Source organism: Syngnathus scovelli, chromosome 18 (genome assembly GCF_024217435.2).
Source record: "Syngnathus scovelli strain Florida chromosome 18, RoL_Ssco_1.2, whole genome shotgun sequence".
Lineage (NCBI taxonomy): Eukaryota > Metazoa > Chordata > Actinopteri > Syngnathiformes > Syngnathidae > Syngnathus > Syngnathus scovelli.
The window spans coordinates 10,984,531-11,005,903 of record NC_090864.1 but is presented as its reverse complement, the minus strand read 5'-3'; the positions used below and the strand labels follow the sequence as shown (position 1 = coordinate 11,005,903).

The 21,373-nt window shown below is 41.9% G+C and overlaps 3 protein-coding genes and 1 long non-coding RNA gene across 10 annotated transcripts; 2 read left to right on the top strand and 2 right to left on the bottom strand.

The window, feature by feature from the left end:
* Positions 1–867: 867 nt before the first annotated feature.
* Positions 868–4,365, bottom strand: ropn1l (rhophilin associated tail protein 1-like). 2 transcript variants are annotated; one of them, XM_049748772.2, is made up of 6 exons: positions 4,217–4,365; positions 3,659–3,791; positions 3,009–3,132; positions 2,744–2,905; positions 2,214–2,389; positions 868–1,371 (listed from the first exon to the last, which is right to left on the bottom strand). In XM_049748772.2, exons 2-6 carry the CDS (start codon positions 3,787–3,789, stop codon positions 1,278–1,280), a joined length of 687 nt encoding a protein of 228 aa, XP_049604729.1. In that variant the 5' UTR covers positions 3,790–3,791; positions 4,217–4,365; the 3' UTR covers positions 868–1,277. The 2 variants fall into 2 exon arrangements, with proteins under 2 accessions (XP_049604729.1, XP_049604730.1); XM_049748773.2 differs by lacking the exons at positions 3,659–3,791; positions 4,217–4,365 and adding an exon at positions 3,215–3,632.
* On the top strand, positions 3,975–10,236 carry LOC125985730 (uncharacterized). Of its 2 annotated transcripts, XR_007487421.2 has the most exons (3): positions 3,975–4,162; positions 5,837–6,503; positions 8,596–10,236. It is a non-coding gene; the product is annotated as an uncharacterized lncRNA (long non-coding RNA). The 2 variants fall into 2 exon arrangements; XR_011085696.1 differs by lacking the exons at positions 3,975–4,162; positions 5,837–6,503 and adding an exon at positions 6,669–7,793.
* nup58 (nucleoporin 58) lies at positions 4,629–13,765 on the bottom strand. Of its 5 annotated transcripts, none has more exons than XM_049748766.1 (14): positions 13,339–13,765; positions 12,912–13,066; positions 12,759–12,788; positions 12,272–12,541; positions 12,042–12,204; positions 11,908–11,973; positions 11,599–11,773; positions 11,383–11,462; positions 11,188–11,306; positions 11,027–11,109; positions 10,751–10,952; positions 6,588–6,671; positions 6,131–6,229; positions 4,629–5,761 (listed from the first exon to the last, which is right to left on the bottom strand). In XM_049748766.1, exons 1-14 carry the CDS (start codon positions 13,416–13,418, stop codon positions 5,592–5,594), a joined length of 1,776 nt encoding a protein of 591 aa, XP_049604723.1. In that variant the 5' UTR covers positions 13,419–13,765; the 3' UTR covers positions 4,629–5,591. The 5 variants fall into 5 exon arrangements, with proteins under 5 accessions (XP_049604723.1, XP_049604722.1, XP_049604725.1 ...); XM_049748765.2 differs by having other exon boundaries at positions 12,272–12,550; positions 13,339–13,764; XM_049748768.1 differs by lacking the exon at positions 6,131–6,229 and having other exon boundaries at positions 12,272–12,550.
* Positions 13,766–14,039: 274 nt separating this feature from the next.
* mtmr6 (myotubularin related protein 6) lies at positions 14,040–19,316 on the top strand. Its single transcript, XM_049749239.2, has 15 exons — positions 14,040–14,263; positions 15,568–15,699; positions 15,867–16,029; positions 16,104–16,261; positions 16,523–16,651; positions 16,727–16,861; positions 16,933–17,065; positions 17,146–17,255; positions 17,357–17,482; positions 17,550–17,599; positions 17,701–17,794; positions 17,876–17,982; positions 18,180–18,314; positions 18,386–18,512; positions 18,683–19,316. Exons 1-15 carry the CDS (start codon positions 14,240–14,242, stop codon positions 19,037–19,039), a joined length of 1,980 nt encoding a protein of 659 aa, XP_049605196.1. The 5' UTR covers positions 14,040–14,239; the 3' UTR covers positions 19,040–19,316.
* The last annotated feature ends 2,057 nt before the right edge of the window (positions 19,317–21,373 follow it).

Sequence of the window (21,373 nt, the reverse complement as noted above, 5' to 3'; positions counted from 1 at the left end):
ATTGCCACTTTACGTGAATGTGACGCGAAACATTGCCTGGTTTATTGAAAGCCAAAAGAAGTACATGGAAAAAACATGTTTTTATACACACACTGCAATGTAGGACGGAGAGAAGTAGTAATTAACACAACTATAGCCACACCATCAATTTCACATTCAACTTTTTTTTTCTCATGTCGAATCAAAGCAAACCAAAGCCATTTGGTAGATGATTCAGACGGCCACAGAGGGCTGTAAAATCCGATGGCTGTCTAGCGTGGCTCTTTTTTGTGGACAAACACAACTGTACTTTCCGAACCATTTACGAACAAAGCATAAATGGGAAGTTGTAGTTTAATTATGGGGGCTAACAACAAACTCTTATGGGACAAGAATCTCAGTGCTTTTAAGATTTAGGAGCGCAGGTCATATGTTGACATTTTGTATGTTTAAAACAGGGATGGGCGAGTAGCAATGTCAGCGATCGGTATCGGTGAAAGAATAAAGAATAATAAACAAGTCTTACTTTACTCTTCTATGATGGTGAAAAGTGTTCAAACTCTGTTTACTTGAACTTAAAATAGAGGATGACAGTTTAAGTGTGGAACCAATTAAACCTCTAAATTTTTTTTATGGGAAATTATGTTTGAAAATGGAAACAGCTGGAATGGATTTTGGGCATCTACAACGGTGCCCCCTTTTTTTTTTTGCATAGCTTACTTAAATGGTTCTTGGATTTACTGAAATTCTCTAATGACCTTCTCCCAGTGGAACACTAATTAATAAAATGTCAACTGTTTTTTTAATCAGCTCGCAATGACCCTCAATTATTTTTTTTTATAGTGATGTTTGGTCATGTGTGACAAAGCAATTCTCAAACACAGTCAATACAAATAGCTTCTTTTATTCTTAGCATCTTCCTAAAGATGGAAGAATAATAGAGACAAATCTCTGTGTAGACACGAGCAAACCATAACAGCCATGTCAACAACTCAATAGAGAGTTATTTGAATTGTTGGAAATTAGTGATTAACTATTAAACAAAATGCATGGTTAGTGTTGTCTCAGTAATGAATTAAGCATCTTCCAAATATGCCTGGATAATGACATCATCAGTACTTCAATAAGATTAGGTGGGAGGGGAGGGGAGGGGTAGTGCTTGACTGATTACTAATCACAGTAGTGGTTCTCTCTCCAGAAGATTACAGATACTTAATACAGTTCCACAATTAGTTTTTTTAAAAACGATAAATATTGAGCATATACTGGCAGGCATTTCAAGATTACACACTCAGAAGTCATGACACTGTTTTGTCCGATGAGTCACTGGGCGGCTGCATATCCTCCCGATGGATGAAGTCAAGAGGTTTGATCATGCCGTGCTGCGCTTTTCTGCAACATTGCCGTGTCACAATGAGTAAATGTCCAACAATGCTGTTGTAGCCAAGAAAGTGACTGCTAAAACTTCTCTTTAGTACAAAAAGCCTCGATCATGCAGTTCTGTAACATATTGCGCAACAGCCAGGGCTTCATAAGGAGGCCTTTTGTGTTCGCTCGCTCGTATTCTATTTTGCACTACGTTGCCACATTTGCCATGTTGCTGGAGATGTGCAGTTTTTTTTTTAACGGTCAAGAAGAGCTTGCTAAGGTGCTGATATCTTTGCCATGTTTCAAGGGTTATGAAACATGACATCACACACACACACATTATAAGCTGTATTAGCCGTGCAGTATTAGCTGCAAGGTCATCTGTACGTATAATGATGAACCCTGGATAACCCATTTGACACTTTATATAGAGCCCCTCTGTATGTCTCTTGCTACTCATTAAAAAAACTCAAACCTGACTTCAAGCCAAATAATGGTGAATGAAGCCCTGCAAGGATATCGACCCGTAATTGGGAGCAATGTGGGGTTATGTGCTCGAAGGAGCTCTGCCAGGCCAATTCATTAACAGTGTCATTTTGTTGAGTCTTTATTTTTTTTTTAGCTTTCTTTCCTGCTGATGTAGAAACTCCCAAAACAATTCCGTTCTGCTTCTTGCTCTCAGGAAATAAAAAGTGACGCGTCAGGACACTATCTCATTAGGTCGTCTGAGGCCGCAGGACCTGGCCCAAGTCCCAAAGTGACAGTGTGTATTTTGCAGAGGTCAGAATGTTTTCACTTGTCACAAATATTACAAAAAAAGGAAAAGAAGGTATACACACCATGCAAAAACATCAGAATGAACTTACGCTTGTGGCTCCAGACTAGCGAGGAAGCCAGTGATGTGGCTCTGCGGCATATCTGGGTCCAGGTTAGCTAGGTAGGTGCATAGCAATGAAAATATCTCAAAGGGGATCCTTGCAGCTCCCCCCTCCTCATCCTCAGTCAGGATCTCACAGGCGACCTTGAGGGAGGTCTTGAGAGACTTGTAATAGACACAAACAAAGCATGTTGGAACACACACTAAAGCACCGGTAATACAGAGCTTGACTGCCCTCGTGTGGTCAAAGTGTTGAAGAGCATTGACTTCATTATTTTTTCCAGCTCAACGAGCATTGAGCACATCATCCGCAAGAGTTTGCCATGCTTGAAATTTACTGTCACTCAGTGTGGATGTCATTGGAGGCCATTGCCCGTGAATGCCTTCCATGACTTTAAATGAGATACTGTGCTCCCTCCGTCTGCCCCCTTGCAGTAGTAGTAATAAATTCATTTAAATCACTCACGGCCTAGCTAAATATCCGTTTTACATCTCAAAGTCATCATGCAAAAATCTTACATCTCCCAGAGCAGTGCAGCCCAGCGCAAAAAACTCCATGCAGCTGACATCCATGCCAAAGTTGCCCAGTATCAACATGTTCTCCAGCTGCTCCATGGGCAGGCATAAAGCTTGCCATTTGGCCTGCAACGTCGCTCTGTCGCATGTTTCTGCAGTGGACAGCTATACAGTGGAGCGGAATCATAAAAAAATAAAATCATGCTGATATAATAACGACACCCTAAGAAAATGTGATGATGACCGACACCTTTATCAGTGAAAATACCTGCTTGTGAAGTGTCTTTAGCAGACCTGGAGTCAGCATAGCATCTTTGGCTTGGCTGTCAAAATTAAGCTCCAGCCTCTCCTTGACTGGCAGCGTCTCTCCTTTAGCCAATGCTTCGAAGTAGCTGTCAAAAATGAGCATGTGATTAGTACAAGTATTAAAATTGTTAGTCTCACATGAGCTCATATACATTTTAAATATTGTACCCATGGTTGCTTGTTGAGCTAAGTGGGGCTGTCTTCATGTCATTAAGAAGAAGGTATTTCTACAATTTGCAGGGGACTTCCAGAGAGTTGGAGCTTGGGCGGCAATAGGCTCTGTCCCACACAGTACGGTAGATGATTACTAATTTATTAGCACATTTTGTAGCCCAGAACACATTACATTCACTCTGTGACTCATTTTAATTTCTGTGAACACGGCTAAGCTTCACTGGCCGGTAATAGACCAGAGGGGGTACACATATTCATTCAATTATTCCTCGTAGGTCTTACATTTATGAAGGAGAAGCCAGACGTGCAGTGACAAATAAGCTCGTGGGATCCAATTAAAGCCAATCAATGCAAATATAATAGACGCACAGGTCAAAGGGGGCACAGTGATGCTGCATACAGGCAGGCACACATAGAGTTGTAAAAAAATGAACTCACGCTGCAGACCACACAAGAAGGTCTTTGGGCTGAGTTCGGATGGCTGCTTTTGTGAAGTTCTTGAGGACTTCAGGCAATCCCGTCGGGATTTTGATTTGCTGGGAACAGAACATGGTCTCTGGAGGAGGCATGGCTGCAAATACAAACGGAGTCAAATGAGCGACGATCAATTATTTGATTCTTGAAATTGGTAGCAGTGGCATCAGGTAAGTAAGTATACACGCAGGCAGGCAGGCAGGTGAACATTTCGTGACGTAACGTAATACTTTGCATCAATATTACGAGCGCCTTGATTAGCAATACTTCGTCGGTGATGTCATGTAAACGTTTACTTATTTGGATGAACCCTGATGATTGATAAGAAGCAGTCGGCTTAACAAAATTAAGCCGTCGACGACTTTTAAAAGGAATTCGTTGAGTGAAGTAAGATGCCTGCAAGTAGCATTTTAAAGACCACGAGTTTGGCTCTGGAAATAAAAAGACGGAGCACTTTGAAGAATAATGGTAGGTACTTCATACAAGGATTTTTTTTCTTCTAAATACAGGAGATGATATTACCTGGACTGTTGATGAGCGGGAAATGTTGATAACAAAATCCTTGAATCGTTGAACGCGTTTTGGCTAGCCAAGCCAAGTCTTTATTTGCAGCAGCATGGTTGCCTAGCGACGGATCACGCCGTCCGCTTCTCAAAGGAGACGCTGTTTGGCTTCAGTTCGACACAATGTCGCCCCCTGCCGGTATGGAGAGTACTACATCTTGCAAATCCAAATCTCCAACTCAGTGTAAAATGCACTCATTTAAACAGTACAAGAGGGGGGGAAAAACATTATTTATATTAAAATAAAAAGGGGCTATTATATAGCTGTATTTATAAGTGAAGAAAGGTTAACCATTTGGATCAATCAATGATAAACTTAATTCTGTTCTTGCAAACCTTTGTTGAAGTATAATGCCACATCAGGCAAAACATCATATACGAAAGTTTATTATCAAATGACTTTTTGAAAATAGTCATACAGATTAGTGATTTAAAAATAAAACTACAACAACCAATAATAATGGATTTCGACATTGACCTCCAAAAAAAATCCTCAACAAAGAAATTCATTTTCAATGGTACACATGCACAATAGCAGTCACAGGACAAAAGTATAAGACAAAGGTTTATCAGAATTGCACAGTGCATCTCAAGATTTTAATTATTTTGGGATACACAGCACATCTTGTGTAACTGAAATCATTTGGTAATATACTCAAATAAATTCATCTTATCTTCATTTAAGTTTCATAGTTATTTTTTTTTTTCTTTTAGTCAAATTAGGCTTTTTTTTAATCCAGGTAAAAAAAAGAAAGCTTCATTTGTCTGACTAAAAGAAAGAAAATCAACTACTAAACAAATTGGTAAACCTAAGGCAAAGGAAAGAAGTTATCAAGATTCACTTACTATCAGGATACTTTTCATTTTTTATCTCTAGATATAAAAATAAAAGTATGCCTAGCTGGACTCTTAATTGCCCAACTATTAAACCTAGCTCAATTCTCTGGACGGAACTTTGGCCAAAGTCGGACCTTCCCAAAAGCGATGTGGTATATGTTCATGTTTAACATTTCATTGTGTATTTCATGACTAAAATGATTTTGGTCCTAAGTCATAAATGACACTTTATAATGATGTAGTTATTGTCCTTAAATGGTGATTTGTAATGTGTGGCACATATGGTACCAAGCATACCCACCCAACAGAAGACCATAGTTAAAATATAGAATGGAATGGAAGGGAAAGAGGCAGTGGAGAATAGAACAGGAAATCCTAGAGCAATTTCCAGTGCTAAAACATCCCTAAAGTTTGTCCAGTGCTTGTATGATTTATGGGAAATAGTCAAAAAAAAAAAAAATAGCTACAAATCCAAATCACAAGTTTCTTTAAGTCTTCTATCTTTTGCCCCGTTTATTACCAGCGGGGGGCTTCTTGAGTTGTAGCAGAGGCGCCCCGGTACCGAAGCCGGCAGCGGGCGGGTTGGACACCCCAAAGGTCAGTCCAGCCGAGGGGTTGATGCCAGGGTTGCTGAAATTAAAGCCCGAGGTGTTGGTACCACCAAAACCTGGAAAAGGCAAACAGAAAATGGGAAGAATTTTTTTTTTTTTTTTTGCGATTTCACATTGTACCCTGCCTGCAGAGTCAAGACACCCGGTGCCGAAACCAGAAAAGCAGCCCGAGAGCATAAGCAAGCTTCCTCCATTGTGGGGTAGGTTAACAACAACATAGGCTATGTGAGTAGATCAGGTATTCTAACAATCATTTTAGAATGTCTATTAAGATCATTTACCGGTATCAAAAATGACATGACTATAAATCAGTCTGAAGAACCGCTGGATACCAACCCAACTACATCCTCCTATAAAATACTGACACACAGCTTGTGTTCTTCATGCCAACCAATCATGCATGGGGAGTTCCATACCACATGTACCTGCACTCAGACTGCCTCCTGTGGGCTTAGTGGTGGTGGCGAAGGCAAAAGAAGAACCCCCTGTCCCCACCCCACCAAATCCTGGCCCTGCACCAAAACCTGTAGGAGAGTAAGACAATGGCAGTCAGTCAGACGCCCGAGCACAGCTTAGACTTGGTGAGCCTGCACAAGATGGTCTGTACTGAACGCATACAGCATGGCAAAGCAAAGAGAACCTATCTGGTGTGCGTTCAGACCACTTTGCATTTTAGGTCAAGTCGTTTTTTTTTTTGTTTTTTGCATGAATCCAAAACTGCCATAACACAAGAGGAGCAGCTTTCTGGTGGTTTGAACGCACATATCCCATACACCAAGACGGAAGTGGTAAGCCAAGGTCAGATTCAACACTCACTGCTACCTCACACAGTCACTATCAAACTTGGAGGAGTAAAAATTCAAAGAAAAACTTAGGCAATACCTCCCAAAGTGGTCGAGCCCAAACTAGTGCCCACTGCTGTGGCAAAGGGGTTGCCAAACCCTCCTCCCAAAGGTGCCTGGTTCCCTGTGGCACACGAAGACATTCTTTACTTTTTAAACCTTTCTTTGACAGAGCGTCTTCCCCTACTTACAGACTGACGATACAAAAAACTCAAATTTGCCGCAGTTAAACATAAATCAACAATCCTCTTATTTTTCTCATTTAAAAAAAAAAAGTAGATTTTGACACAGTGGAACCTCCAAAGTTGACTAACACCAGTTGAGAAAGCGCCATATTTTTGGGGAATATGAGAAACTTGAAAGCCTATATTTTTCTGAAAAATCTAATAATTGCTATAGAATAAAAATGACCTTTTGAAAATGTCCTGCATGCATGTAATAGACGGTAAATGAATGTGTTTAGCAAGGCTCTTAAGCTCCTAGCAAATTAATTTGAATGGAACTGAAACATAAGTGTACAGCTCATATACTAAGAAAGTGTTCTCCTACTGTGATGGCATCATGAGGAAAAAAAAAGTATTTTACACGACTCAAGCTTTGATTTCTGCAGCACACTAAACTATGGAAGTTCCACTGTAGTTAAAATATGTTTAAAAAATAAAATCGACAGTAAGGCTACTTTTATTGACTGTGTGAAAACATGTGGCTAGTTCTTTCACTCCAAAACTTGTCTTTGTTTCTCATAAATTTGCTTCAGCTGAAAATAAACACGGACAACCATTTCCTTGTTTAAAAAAAATGTTTTATTGTCAATTAAATATGCAGGTCAATTTACAGAAACAAACAAGTTTAGAACAATCGGTAGTAGTAGGTTACTAACTGCTACTGCTACTAACTGCATTTGACAAGTTTCCAAAGAGTCAAGATTTCAGAGTGAATGAACCAGCTTCTGTTAAAAAAAAAAGCATCACACACTGTTATTGAATATAGTTTAAAAGGCACACCATATCATATATTAAATTATTAAATATACTATTTCAACAGGCATTGGTTATATAGGTTTTAAATACAAGTCAAAGCATTGAAGCGTGAGATAAAAGACACAAAGGATTTGGCATTTCAGGGCTGCCAGTCACTGTAAACTTCTAAAAAAAAACATGAGTCAGTGATAAGTTCGAGTGGAAGTTGTTGTAGGTTTTCAAACCAGCAATACTCGAAACCACTCTCCATCAGTGTTGCTTATCTCGTGAGTATTTCATGCACATTCGTTTGTCTTTAAATGTGTCAAGAACTCAACAGTCCTTGTCAATGAACTCTGTCTGACCTCTAAGAAGCCATATTGAGAAGAAAGGTAGTTTATAAGAAGAACAAAATCATAGAATAGGAACAGTCTGAAAGCCAAAAAGAGACAGATGTACTGTACTCGAATTAGCGCTGACTGACTTCAAGTACCAAACAGTGTTAACACTAATGCAACCAGTGTAAATGTCAAGATACGTACGGCGGTGGAAGACATGTTAAAAAGATTCCAATGTATGATAAAAAATAAATAAAAGTGTGGTCAGGACACAGCTTAAACAATTTTGTGCCCAGTGTGGTCAGGACACAGCTTAAACAATTTTGTGCCCGAACACCTCCAAATGCCAACTATCTGTACTTGATTATAATAACATTAATTCCAAGCGTCAAAACATTTTTTTTTTGTGATGAGACTGCCTAATGATCGTGCAATCAAGTATTTCTATTTCAAATGAATTCAATTATTACTCAAAATGAAATTTCAACAGTTCACAACCACGACTTCTCTTGATTTCTAAGTCACCGTTGAACAACAATGTTTTCACAATTTCGCTTGTAGTCCTGAGTCATTTGGCACATTATAGTAGCACAAATGTAAAGATCGCTTTGAGCCAGCACCATGTAGCATCACACACTTTCAACAATCTACACAAGTTTTGTCCATGATGCCATCTCTCATCATGTAAACACAAGTCAATAAATACTGAAAGAAAGTCTTTTAAATGATAACAACTCGCGTTGCATTCCAGAAAATATTGCTTTTCGTTCGTACTGGCAAATGTATGGATTACCACTTCAGAGATGAAAATGACAACAAGGATGTCACATCAAACACAGACACCGAACGAGTCGGTTCATCAAAGCGAGAGCAGGCTTGGTACTTCTTTGCCTGTTACACAGGACCCAAAACAAAGGTGGGTGAAACACTCAAATCTATAAATATTGGTACGTCGACAATTCTCAATCTTTTTCAGCTCTATATACCACAATCATGTCCCAATATTATATGCTTTGCCTGTTACACAGGACCCAAAACAAAGGCGGGTGAAACACTCAAATCTATAAATATTGGTACGTCGACAATTCTCAATCTTGTTCAGCTCTATATACCACAATCATGTCCCAATATTATATGACTACAACTCAACTTCCACACAAACACTAGATGTGTATCAGAGTGTCAGTACAACCCAAAAATAGATCAAAATATCAGCTCATTGCCATTGTAAATATATTTTTTTATTCACTAAAATACTGTCGACCAGGTAGGCTGCCTACATTTGACTGCCTTTTTAGGTTGGTAGAGTGTTCGACTCTCAACTTGTGGGTTCAATCCTCACCCCTGGTAACCATGTCGAATGTCCTTGAGCAAGACACGGAACTCTAATTTGTGGCGCCTGGCAGCGCCTTGCATGGCAGCAGCCTCCCACTGGTGGAATATCTTAATTTTGTTGAATAAAGGCATTCTTAGTGTGAAATGTTCTATTCCCGTAAAATAAAATAAATACATAAAGCTCGTGCAATGAAAATGTGACTGGATGAGCCCTATTCCTGGAAAGGGCCCACCAACTGAGTCGGAAATTCATGGCGTACAAGCAGGGACCATGAATTATTTAAATAAATAGTGAAATACTGAAAGACATTTTATTTAGTCGCGCCTATCCCTTTTATAGAATGCACAATGACGGTAATACCCAAGCTCCAATATTTCACATATGAGCAATGCGGAGCTTAACAGTTTGGTTGTGGTTCGACCAGAATAATTTCCACTGGAATATGGAAGCTTTGGCTACAAAGATGTGAAAACTACAACCAGGTTTATTCAAGTGTCGGACCGATGGGAAAAAAAAAATACTGCCACTGCCTCCACAGTGCAATATTGCTCTCGAATCTGCACCTTGATTACTGATTCTTCACAAGAAAGACAAACCAATGTCTACTAGTGTGCCCTGATGTCACGGTAAACAAGTTAAAAGTCACTTTGAAGTTGTGCTATGAAGTGCTCAGCTGGTGGAACAATGATATCATAAATACTGTATGAGATAAGTATTGGATTATTTGTGTGCAGATTTCACCAAATATTTGCCAGCACTGTATGTACAACCAGTAAAACGTGTATGCTGGCCGGTTTTACTGGTTTGAATATATTACGTACCATGATATTGTTTTAGGTACTTAGTGGAAAATGGAATGACTGCTGTGTGATGCTAACAGACCTTGTGTGTGTTATACCACATAATAATGGTTACATAATTGTTTTTGTTGTTTTTTTCAAGAGATGCCTATTACTGGCCGGACCCTGTACAACACAAGAGGCATGCTTCAGAACCACCGTATTTTTTTACGGCATTATTTAGAAAATAGATCCTACATCTTCCTACTAGAAACAACCAAGAACTTTATTAAAATCAGTCTTGCGGTGGTCATTAACAAAGAGGGAAAATGAAACTAAAGCAGCTGCCACGCTGAAGTTTACATCCTTAGTCACTCACTGTTAGTCCAAAAAATACCTTGTCATGGAAAATAAAAACACTGATTGGGTGGGCTCAATTAAAGCATAGAATAAAGTGGAGCAATACTATTCTTGGCCATTAGTGTGACATTCCAATTATTTTGGCTCAGTCGGGGTAACATAGGTTTCCTCCACTTCAACTGGTATTGTACCATAAGGCGAGTTAGATAAATCAATCCAGCCCATAAAGTGAGGCATCAGAGATGTGACGGTAAGGCATAAAACTATTTCCAATTAAGGAGAGACATTTTTCCCTTTTCTCTACGGATTTCCTTCAAGAATACAAGCAAGAACTTTTTCCTCCTTTTCACACCAATAAAACGTGATACTCATGAAAACTGGTGTCGTTTCAAACTAGACGAGAACATTCTAAAACTTGTAGGCAGTCAGACCTGTAGTTGGCTGCTGTTGCTGGGTCAGTGTGGCTGCCATGGCCACCGCTGCAGCATTTGGCACACTTGAGAATGGGGGCGGACCGGTGGTAACGCGTGGCGTGCTCTGCCACTTCCTGTTGGACGCCCGCTTGGACTCAAAGACGTCAGTTGAGTCCTCTAAAAAGGCCCGGCGGTAGGTGAGGTACTGGTGCTTTAAGATCTAAAACATAGGATGAAAGAAAAACAGCCATAGGATATGATGGGTCAAACAGTCATTCCATAGTTTGTGCTGACCTTTACGTTCTCATGTACAGACTGAAGCTGGGCGGCCTGGGCAACAAATGTCTGATACAACTTCTGCATGGCCATGGTCAGGTCTGGAAAGAGGATTTTTCAAAGAAAAGTGTTAGCGAATATAAAAATGACAGCCGATAGACAGTGTTAACGGCTCTGACCCTGAGGGGTGATGTGAAAACCACTACTCTGTGTGGTCAGGTGATTTTCCAGCTCTTCAATCTGCTGTCTGTATTGCTGCAGTTGCACCTCAAACTGCTCCACCAGGCAACGGAAATAACTAAACAAAAAGTTTTATTTTCTCCATGAATGACTTGATGAAACGAACTCAAAGGAAGTTGTGAAAAGCCACTTACTCTGAAGGAGCTGTGTTTTCATGCTGAAGTCCAGGAGGCGTCTTTTGTGTATGAAGTGCAATGTCCGCATTTTTCAGCTCCTTAATTGAGTGAATAGAAGATTTGAAATCATTCTAGGTTTAGGTGGAGGATTGTCATTTGAAATACATTTACAGAAGTACAGTTGTATTGGTTTATAAGTATGAGGTGTAAAGGTTACATCTGTAGTTACCGTACCTGTGCAGTCTCCAGCTTTAGCTTGTCAATTGCAAGAGCTTGGCGCTGCAGCCCACTGGCACTGACAGAGAGAAGTTGCCTGAGGGTCTTGATGTCATCCTGGACTTTGGATATTGCCTTAGACGACATCCTGCTGATGTCCTCCTGGACCTGTTTCTGTTCTTTGACAAACTTCCTGGGGGGAAAATAAGGAATCACAATTTTAGACTGAATGAAGGCAGCAATTGTCACAAAATAATATAAAAAAAAAAATAAGCATTTAAAATGTGACCAGACTAGCGTCACAAGGCACTTTTAATTCATACTTACTGGAAATTCTCAACATCTTGACAAATGACCGGAGGCAGGTTCTCATGCTTTAAAGCTTTACTGTCCCTTAGAGGAGGAGAAAGATCATTTAGTATTAGCGGCGTACGGTATGTACACGGATGTGCACGACTTACTGGGCATTGGCTCCAGATGAGGCGTCACTCTTCTCAGAGGAGGAACTGAAGTCATCCCCGCCCAAGCCAATACTGGGAGCAGGGGCTGCCGTGGCTGCTGTTGAAGTGCCTAATAAAGAACCTAATGTTAAGCCCCCTCCTCCAAGAGCGGTCTGACCCAAACCTGCAATATACAGAGAACAGACGGGCTGATGGAGCATTCTGAATCATACCATGTTTTGTTTACTAACCTGTAGCCAGCGTGCTGGAAAAGAGACTGGCACCCAGCGAAGGAACTGTCGCGACAGCAGCTGTGCTTGTCGTGCTGCCGAGGCCGAGCCCAAAGCCCGTCACCCCGGGCTGCTGTGGTGCCGTTGATGTCAAGACAGAGCCAAATGATAAACCCGTGGCAGCGGGGACAGACGTGGCGCTTGTGGTAGCAGCAGTGAGGGAGAACGGCGCAGCTGAGCCAGTGGGTTTGTTGAAGGCTAGGCTGAAGCCAGTTGAGGCCGTTGTAGTAGCTGCAGCCCCTGGACACAGGCAAGAATTATAACTTATAATATCGTGTCTTAACTAGCAGCGTTTTAACGTGTGGATACAATACATGAACTGCTGCCTCCACAAGTGAAACTGCTTATATTCTAATTCTATCATTCTCGACCGTTTTGCTAACTAACCAGACACCTGGAGACTGTTTTAAATTATAAATAGGACATCTGCTTTACAACACATGCTCACCTAATGTTAGTCCAGCAGTGGGAGCAGCACCTGAAATAAAAAAAATCAATAAATCGGGTAGCATTTAAAATGAAGTGCAAATGGATGGGGATAGAGATAAAAAAATAAGTAACGCACACAACTAAGAAAAAAGATTGCAGTGGTGTGACTTACCTGCAGCAGGCGTGTTAAATGAAAACCCTCCAGTAGGTTTCTGACCAAAGAGACTTCCTCCTAGAACAAGTGATGGGGTGCTGGTGGTGGTAGTGGCTTGGGTAGCACCCAATGCATTACCAAACGAGAAGCCACCAGTACTAGCCGGAGGTGCACTTAGAAAAATGGGAGAGTGAGACAAGTTCTTCAGTTTTATCTAATGAATCATCACAGGTTTTACTGACATAGAGGTTTACGTTACCAGGACAGATTCTAATATTAGTTGAAATTTAAGTCAGACGACAATGACGCCCAATGACGACCCACTCGTAAAAGTATTTCGTGAAATGGGCCATTGATATTTCATGTTAAGGTAGCTCAAACTAGTGCGGGCGAATGTTGCCTACTTACGCTAGCTTGTTAGCTTGGACGTATTCGTTTCAATTACCTGGTTGCTGCTCCGAATGAAACCCCCCCTCCAGTGTTGGTGGAACCGAGTGTTCCCGTCCCAAAGTTAAATCCAGACATCGTGGTATGAGCATTAAAGACCTTCAAGGGCAACTCTGTACTTTAACCACATTAGCAGAGCAACGGCAGGAAACGCAGCATCGCCGATAGCCTGCAAGTTAGCTTCGCAGAAATTCCCGCGTGTGGGCCACAGCAGTTCTATTTGAGCGTATAATTGTTTTCTTTTAAAGACACCATCGTTTTTAAACAGCTTCAAAGTAGTCCGGTTGGTTTTCAATGTGTGTCTCAGCCAAGAGTATCCAGTTTAACGATAAAAATGACAAAGACCTAAGGATAAATCCACGCATGGCGTGGGTTTTCCTATTCCCCGCCTGCTACCAACAAAATGTCATTGCATTTTGGGTAAAAATGTAGTCGACTACATTACCCAGCATAACGTTCTTCTACTCACGTGACGTGTGGCCCAAGCTTGCCATACAGCTGTAGGAAGCGTAATAAGCAAATTTCAAAACAAAGTAAAACCACATATGTAGTGACAAAGTACATGTCACATTCCTGTCATGTTTTACCTCTAGTGCAATATAAAATTATCGCCGTAATATTTAATTTAAGTAAGTTGTTTATTTTATTTTAAATTTGGTTGACAGTTAGATTTAACTCTTCTTTTGAAAAGCCACACACCTTTGGCATAGGCGTGACTACCGATCGCTTTACGCGGATGCCAGAGTCAAGTAATTGACAATAAACACACTGAATGCACCCGACATCGTACTCTTTGATTGTGTATCACATTTTAAATACGATTTGATCAATGATAGAATCATATGTGGAAGGCGTTGCGTGAACTCTGAAGTCGCTGACAGCTGTTACGACCCGGAGACATGGAGCACATCCGAACCCCGAAGGTAGCTAACATTTTCTAGCTAAATGCAGTAAGACAGTAGCTCGGCCTCACATCGAGGGTGATCATTGAAAACAAGATTTGTTCTGTTTCATTTCATATGCTGCACCCGCAATGCGTGTGATATGATCGTGCATCCATGCAAGTGTCGCTAGCTTTCTCGGGACGTGACAAGCATCTGTTTTGTTTCACCTTGCACCACTTCATTTGTACTCTTTAAACTGTCACACCCTCACGATATTGATCCACTTAAAAAAAAAAAGCTGTCAATGCAAACCGAATTAATAATTGCATGACAAAGCACTGTTCCTGCATCACTTATATGAATCTTTGCGTGTTCTCTGAGGAGGCCCCGTAATAAGTGTAATAAGTGTGAGGAATAATATTGCTATTCTTGTGACATTAGAGAGACACCACCCTCTAAAGAAGCACTGGCACAAAATCGGATTGTCAAAGTCAGTCACCACAGGCTAAATCGCTTAAGGAAGATCAGGCTGAATGCTACACATTGTAAAGAGACCATCAAGGGGCGCTGTTCATGTTTTTAAAACATGCATGATTGGAAAAGATGTGAAAAGACCTGCTAGCTATAATTATTTATAATTATAGCCCCTATATTCAAGTATGTCACTTGCATCAGTTAAACAATTAGCATAATTGTTTTAAGGAAAAAAATTGACACCATTACCGCCCTAAACTTACATGCTTAGCTACTGACTTCCTGTATTGAGCATAGTTGCTCTCATCACTGTTGAGACAAGGACAGGAAAAAGGAAACGGAGGAAGAATGTCTGAGTCACTAAGAATTGCTGCAATGATAAATCATCAATTTCGACTGTTTGCAGCAATGGCTGAAAAAAATACCAACTACCTTTTGGCCACAGAAATCAACTTGGTTGAAAGAATAGCATGGCTGTGTGTGTACTTTTCTGGAGACATGAGCGTAAAACCTGTTTATGTAGATCTAACTTGGGAATCACAACTGCTTCGCTGTGTAAAAAATGTGACATGAGTAAATATTTAACTCATTCCTGCATGAACTGATCTGCATGATGACATTGCATTGCAGATGGAGTTTGTATTGTGTGTCCTCAGTTAGCATTTAGTTGTGTTAGCGGATGGTGAGCACCAGGTGGTCAGGATTAACTAGCGCTCCGGCTGGCATCATGCTGCACAAACACTCTCTTAAAGGGTTTTTCTTCAAGGTGTCAACCTAAATCCTCACCCCAGAAAATCGCTCCCAAATGACTTCCTTGCATACGTATGTCCTGATTATTTTGGCATGTTTGTGCCCGTGCGTGCTTGTAGGTGGAGCAGGTGCGCCTGTTGGACCGCTTCAGCAACAAATCCACTAACGGCACACTGTACCTCACTGCGACGCATCTCATCTTCGTGGAGAGCAGCTCCAACAACTCAACGTCTGCCGGACAAGAGGTTTGGGTGAGTGGATCGTGATGGTTTGGATTTCAAATGCATCCTTATCATTTCATATCATACCTTAATAATCACCCTCAAAGATGTCCGTTGTAAAATAAACCTACAGCCGTCATTTTGTTTACCTTACACAATATGTACCGGTGTTTATCGACATCCACTCTTCTCTGCAGATTTTGCATCACCATATCGCATCGGTGGAGAAGCTCTCACTCACCACCTCAGGATGTCCACTGGTCATTCAGTGTCGTAACTTCAGAGTGGTTCACTTTGTGCTGCAGCGAGAACGTGACTGCCATGATGTTTACAGCTCACTTTTGCGCCTTCTACGACCTGGTGGGTTTCACTCTAAGACACTAACTTTATATCTTGTAGGTGTCTGCGTTGACAATTTCCTTCCTTGTTTGCAGAGTCGTACGAGGAGCTCTATGCGTTCTCCTACAATCCCAAGCAGAATGACCAACAGCGTGAGGAAGGGTGGCAGCTCATTGATTTAGGAGCAGAGTTTGAGAGGATGGGTGTTCCCTGCGACCAATGGCAACTCACGGACGTCAACAGAGACTACAAGGTCCATGATGTTCTGGTTCCATAAAACGTGACAAAAAATACACTGGGGCAACTGTTTTGTAATAAACAATAGCCAAGTACCTTAATGTGATTTGAACAGTAGGGAACACACCATTAAATGTGTTATGCATTTAGTCCAGGAGGAGGCGCTAAAGCTTCAGCAGTAACCCTAAAATGAAGCATCCTAGTTCAAAATGAGATAAAAAGCCCCTTTTCCATGTTGTGTAATAATTTAAGAATGTTTGCATGCCTTTCTTCTCAGATTTGTGAGACTTATCCACGTGACCTGTACGTCCCCATCACAGCCAGTAAGCCCATTATTGTGGGAAGTTCCAAGTTTAGGAGCAAAGGACGCTTCCCAGTGCTTACTTATTTCTATCAAGAGAAGAAGGTACGTGAACTTGATTTGTGTAATGTTTCATGAATTAATCTTGCAATGTTGTTGTTGTTGTGTCCATCATGGCAGGCGGCAGTGTGCCGATGCAGCCAGCCTCTCTCTGGCTTCAGTGCACGCTGTTTAGAAGATGAGAGCATGCTACAGGCCATCAGCAAGGCTAACCACAATAGCCGATTTGTTTACGTCATGGACACACGGCCAAAAGTAAGACCAAACGTGATTACTACAAGTAGTTTATACGCCGCTGCCTTTTTAATCTCACCACTATCTTGCAGCTGAACGCGCTCGCCAACCGAGCGGCGGGCAAAGGCTACGAGAATGAGGACAACTACTCCAACATTCGCTTCCAGTTTGTGGGCATCGAGAACATCCACGTGATGAGGACCAGTCTGCAAAAGCTCCTGGAAGGTCCAACACCGCCGCTGCTTTAAATAGCATCTGTTTGCAGATATTTAACTTGAGCGATCTGATTTGTTTGTGACCCTCAGTGATTGGAGCTCGCTCCCTCTCCATGAGTGACTACCTGGTAGGACTGGAGAGCTGCGGCTGGTTGAGGCATATCAAGGCTGTTGTGGACGCAGCAATCTTCCTAGCTAAGGTAAATGTCAAGACTAATGGATATTGTGAGTTATATAAGATTTGTAAATGAAAATGTGAGGCATTGACGTGGGCTATATCTATCATTTACTTGTCATCCAGGCAGTGACCCGGGAAGGAGCCAGCGTGTTGGTTCATTGTTCGGACGGGTGGGACCGAACAGCGCAGGTCTGCTCCCTGGGAGCTCTGCTCATGGACCCCTACTACCGCACCATCAAGGGTTTCATGGTACCTTTGACCTTCTTGGATGTTCTCGATTCCTGCTTGCCGCTGTCTCACCTTGTTTGGTCGTTAGGTGCTGATCGAGAAAGACTGGATCTCATTTGGTCACAAGTTTGCAGATAGGTAAGTTGTCAACTTTGTAAATGGGAAATTACTTTCCTTAAACTGAGTAGCATTTTTGATCATGAATGAATAGTTACTGTCATGTAAACTGCAACTTTTAGGTGTGACCAACTGGATGGAGACCCAAAGGAAGTGTCTCCTATCTTCACTCAGTTCCTGGAGTGTGTCTGGCAGCTATCTGAGCAGTTCCCTCAGGTGGGTGTCTGTGTGTATGCATGTGTGCCACATGCAAGGCGCTTTTACTGTTATATTTTATCGCGAGTTCTTTTACTCTAGGCATTCGAATTCAGCGAGTGGTTCCTGCTGCAGATCCACGAGCACGTTCACTCATGTCAGTATGGAAACTTCCTCGGCAACAACCAGAGGCAGAGAGAAGACCTTCAGTGAGTCTAATTTCTCATTCATGCCATACACTGACATGGGGCCTATGTAATAGTATGCAGATTATTAAAAGAAAAATCAAAACACCTAGAAACCCCTCTGACCATTACACTGGCAAATTCAATATATGTGGTTAGCCTCCTAAAATGTTGTGGTGTTAATATTGATCTTGTGGGACTCTTGTGTTTTTCTGTCCCAGGCTAAGAGAGCGGACTCATTCGTTGTGGGCGCATCTGATGAGCGAAAAACAGAACTACTTGAATCCGTTCTACAGCCCCGCATATGCTGAAACGCAGCCTGTGCTGGAGCCCTCCACATTGCCCTACCATTTCAAGTTGGTACCAACTTTTGTGCACTTTTTTTTTTTTCCTGTTACCAGCAGTTGATATTGTCTCTGTGTGTAAGGTTTTGGAGAAACATGTACCACCAGTTTGATCGCTCCATGCACCCACGACAGTCCATCCTGAAGACCATTCTAACTGGGAGAGAGAACAATCGCAAAGCGGAGAGCAAGCTCCAAGCACTGGAGAGTGTAAGTGAACACACACGAGTACTGCTTGAATGAAAGTGATTGCAGCTATGACACCAAACTCAACTCAAGACAAGAAATGATGACTTTTGTCCCTAGAAACCTAAAATGTACCACTGTTGTAACATTTGGGGATCCATAATAATTTTGTCATCCCCTTCTTCTGCATGTAGAGGCTCCACCAGCTCGGTGTGACGCCAGTCGTGACCGCCAACCTCCCAGCGGCCCCTCCCACCAGGGATCATCGCTCGCTTGACAAACCACTCCCACCGCGCCCGGACTCCCTCATCTTGGGGGCGCCCATGAATCACAAGGAGGCCCGTCGGCAGCAGGAGGAAGACGAGCACGAGGAGGTCGGCGAGGAAGCCACCGAGAGCACAGAAATCGAGCGGACAGTAGAGGGCAGCAGCGGCTCCGAGAGCCGCAAGCAGAGCTACGGCGAGCTGGAAGGGACATACAATAGCGACGTGGCCAAAGAGGAACCGGCTATTGTGAGTCTGGAGTTTGGAGTGGCACGCATGACCTGCTGAGAAACGGGGATATTGTGAGGAAAGGACAGGTTCATCATAACAATTTACTGAAAAATGTGTGGAAAAGCTCTTGTTCTTCACGTGATTATGTGCTGATTACAAAATGGTCCTCAATGGGCCATGTTCTATATGTCTGTATAGTCTAAAGCTCTATGGAAAGCCTCATTATCATGTCATATCTTACAATTGTAGAAATGCATTTGCTTCTCTTTTTTTTAAATGAATGTTGGGATGCACTATCGAAAAATAAATGAGAAATAATTCATCCACTATAAAATGAGTTTTGCCTTTCATTGTGTGTGACTGCAAAAAATCTGGTTGAATGCATGGACATGCGTGCTGTCCTGAGATTTGATGACGAATGTCACATTAACCAGATTAGGACTAATCCTTTTTTTATACATATATGTAATAGTCAATCCCCACAGAGGGCTCGCAGCCAGTCTAATCTTAGATCAAACTGGAAGCAACACCAAACCAGAAATTTGGGCCGTGCTCGTTATTCCACTGGCTTCCTGGTGGCTGAGGATAAGCCAACCCTGGCTCGAGGACCTTGAAGCGGTTCAGCTGTAAACAGTTGCCACCATTGATCATTTGATCCTATTTCACATCTCACATTGATCAGATAAGCAGACTGACTAATGCACATTGATCCTAAAATCCTATTGGTTCACATCAACCATTCTGCTCATCAAGTATTTTATAAAACAAGTAGTTCAATTGAAAGAACATTAGAGGATGAAATCATCATTTTCCTAACCGCAGTGCTGTGATGCTGGTTGACTATTCTAATTCAAAATAAATTGTCCAACAGGAATTGATGTAATATTGAAATGCTACATGCTCACACTGGCACCATCATAAACTGTACAAAAATAATTCTAAGTACCTTGTATATCTATTTTAATTCACATTATTTGGCTTGGTAGCCATTTCTTGAGGCTAACAAATTGCAGCACACAGATTTGCCACCTGATTGGATTTACTTCCTCAATCAGATTACAAATGGCAAAAGCTGAAAGATGTCCGGATAAACACGCTTGGCATGCGTGCAGCCATCTTCCATGCAAATTAGAGTAGTCATGGTTTATTTGTGAAGTGCTTCCCACTGGTGCTCAGGGTAGCACAGTACATTTCACTCTTTCACTCTGCCTCTAAATACTTAATTGAATAAGTGCTTGCAGAAATGAACATCTTTCAAAGATCCGCTGAAAAACATGCACACAACTCTCAATGACCTTGGGAGATACGTAGCAACAACAACACTGAGTCCTGAGTAGAATCCTTTGTCTGGCCATGCTATCACTCATCAATCAATCAGCCATCTGCTGCTCAGCACTGAGCTGACCCGCTAGCATGGCCGAGGGGCTTTCTGCACTAGTAAACATTGCATCTACCTGAGAAGCAGCGCTCAACCGGGCAGTCGCCAGTGTGAGGAGGCGATGACGCCTCACGGGTGAAAGCCATGCGTTTCCTCGCCTCACCCAGGGGAAGCCCTTTGGAAAATGTGTTTGTGTGTCGCCCCGCCCGGGGGTGCATGAATGCAGACATTGTTTGATAGCAGTGGGCTGGAAGAGGAGCGCCTGCGGTGCCCATAGTGACTGAGGAGAAGGAGGAGGAGGAGAGAAGAAGCAGGGGTGGGAGAAGGATGCTTGTAATTGGGTCGGTGGATCGGGGAGATTCATGGGGGGGTTGGGTGGAATCACCAGGAAAAAACAAAAAAAGCGCACCCACAGTAGATCAGGCCTGAAAGGAGAACACTGGGTGAAAAAAGCATAGCTCTAAATCAAATCATGAATCAATCAGATGTTGGATTCAACTCCATAGCCCCCCTAATTATTCTTCCCACAGAACATTTTGGACAATTCTAAGCTTACAACTTTATAGGAACCATCTCGGGAAAGAGATTTTATATTCTGAATGCACAACGCAAGGTAAATAAAAGCTGAAATGAATTAGATGTGTTGATGAGTCAATGCTCGCCGATACTTGCCTCTGTGGGTCCATATGGTCGACACTTCAGGACCATATGGTCAATAATAACTGCTTTAACGGTATAAGTGCTAAGTCTGAGCTCTTTCTCTGACCCCAACAGTGTTGAAAAATGTCTCTAAATCTATATCCCGGCTTAAGCCTGCTCATATTGTTGATCAGCAGCCTGGCGGGTGCCTTGGCCTCCTGATTCAGGCTTTTTGGCATGGGAGTATTTTGTTTATCCCCCATAGGCAATGTTTTTTTTATTTTTTTTGCAAAAATGACATACACTTGAATATACCATAACTTGCGAACAGTAAATGATATATTTTAATCAAATAATCAAGTTGTGAAATTAGT

Coding starts and splice junctions, on each gene's coding strand:
- ropn1l (XM_049748772.2), bottom strand. CDS start 3,789: ATGCCTCCTCCAGAGACCATGTTCTGTTCCCAGCAAATCAAAATCCCG. Junction 3,133..3,658: donor CTTCTTGTGTGGTCTGCAGC/GTGAGTTCATTT, acceptor CATTTTTGACAG/CTACTTCGAAGCATTGGCTA. Junction 2,906..3,008: donor TAAAGACACTTCACAAGCAG/GTATTTTCACTG, acceptor TCCACTGTATAG/CTGTCCACTGCAGAAACATG.
- nup58 (XM_049748765.2), bottom strand. CDS start 13,418: ATGTCTGGATTTAACTTTGGGACGGGAACACTCGGTTCCACCAACACT. Junction 11,463..11,598: donor TAAAGCTGGAGACTGCACAG/GTACGGTAACTA, acceptor CACTCAATTAAG/GAGCTGAAAAATGCGGACAT. Junction 11,307..11,382: donor GAAAACACAGCTCCTTCAGA/GTAAGTGGCTTT, acceptor CTTTTTGTTTAG/TTATTTCCGTTGCCTGGTGG.
- mtmr6 (XM_049749239.2), top strand. CDS start 14,240: ATGGAGCACATCCGAACCCCGAAG. Junction 14,264..15,567: donor AGCACATCCGAACCCCGAAG/GTAGCTAACATT, acceptor GCGTGCTTGTAG/GTGGAGCAGGTGCGCCTGTT. Junction 16,262..16,522: donor ACGTCAACAGAGACTACAAG/GTCCATGATGTT, acceptor CTTTCTTCTCAG/ATTTGTGAGACTTATCCACG.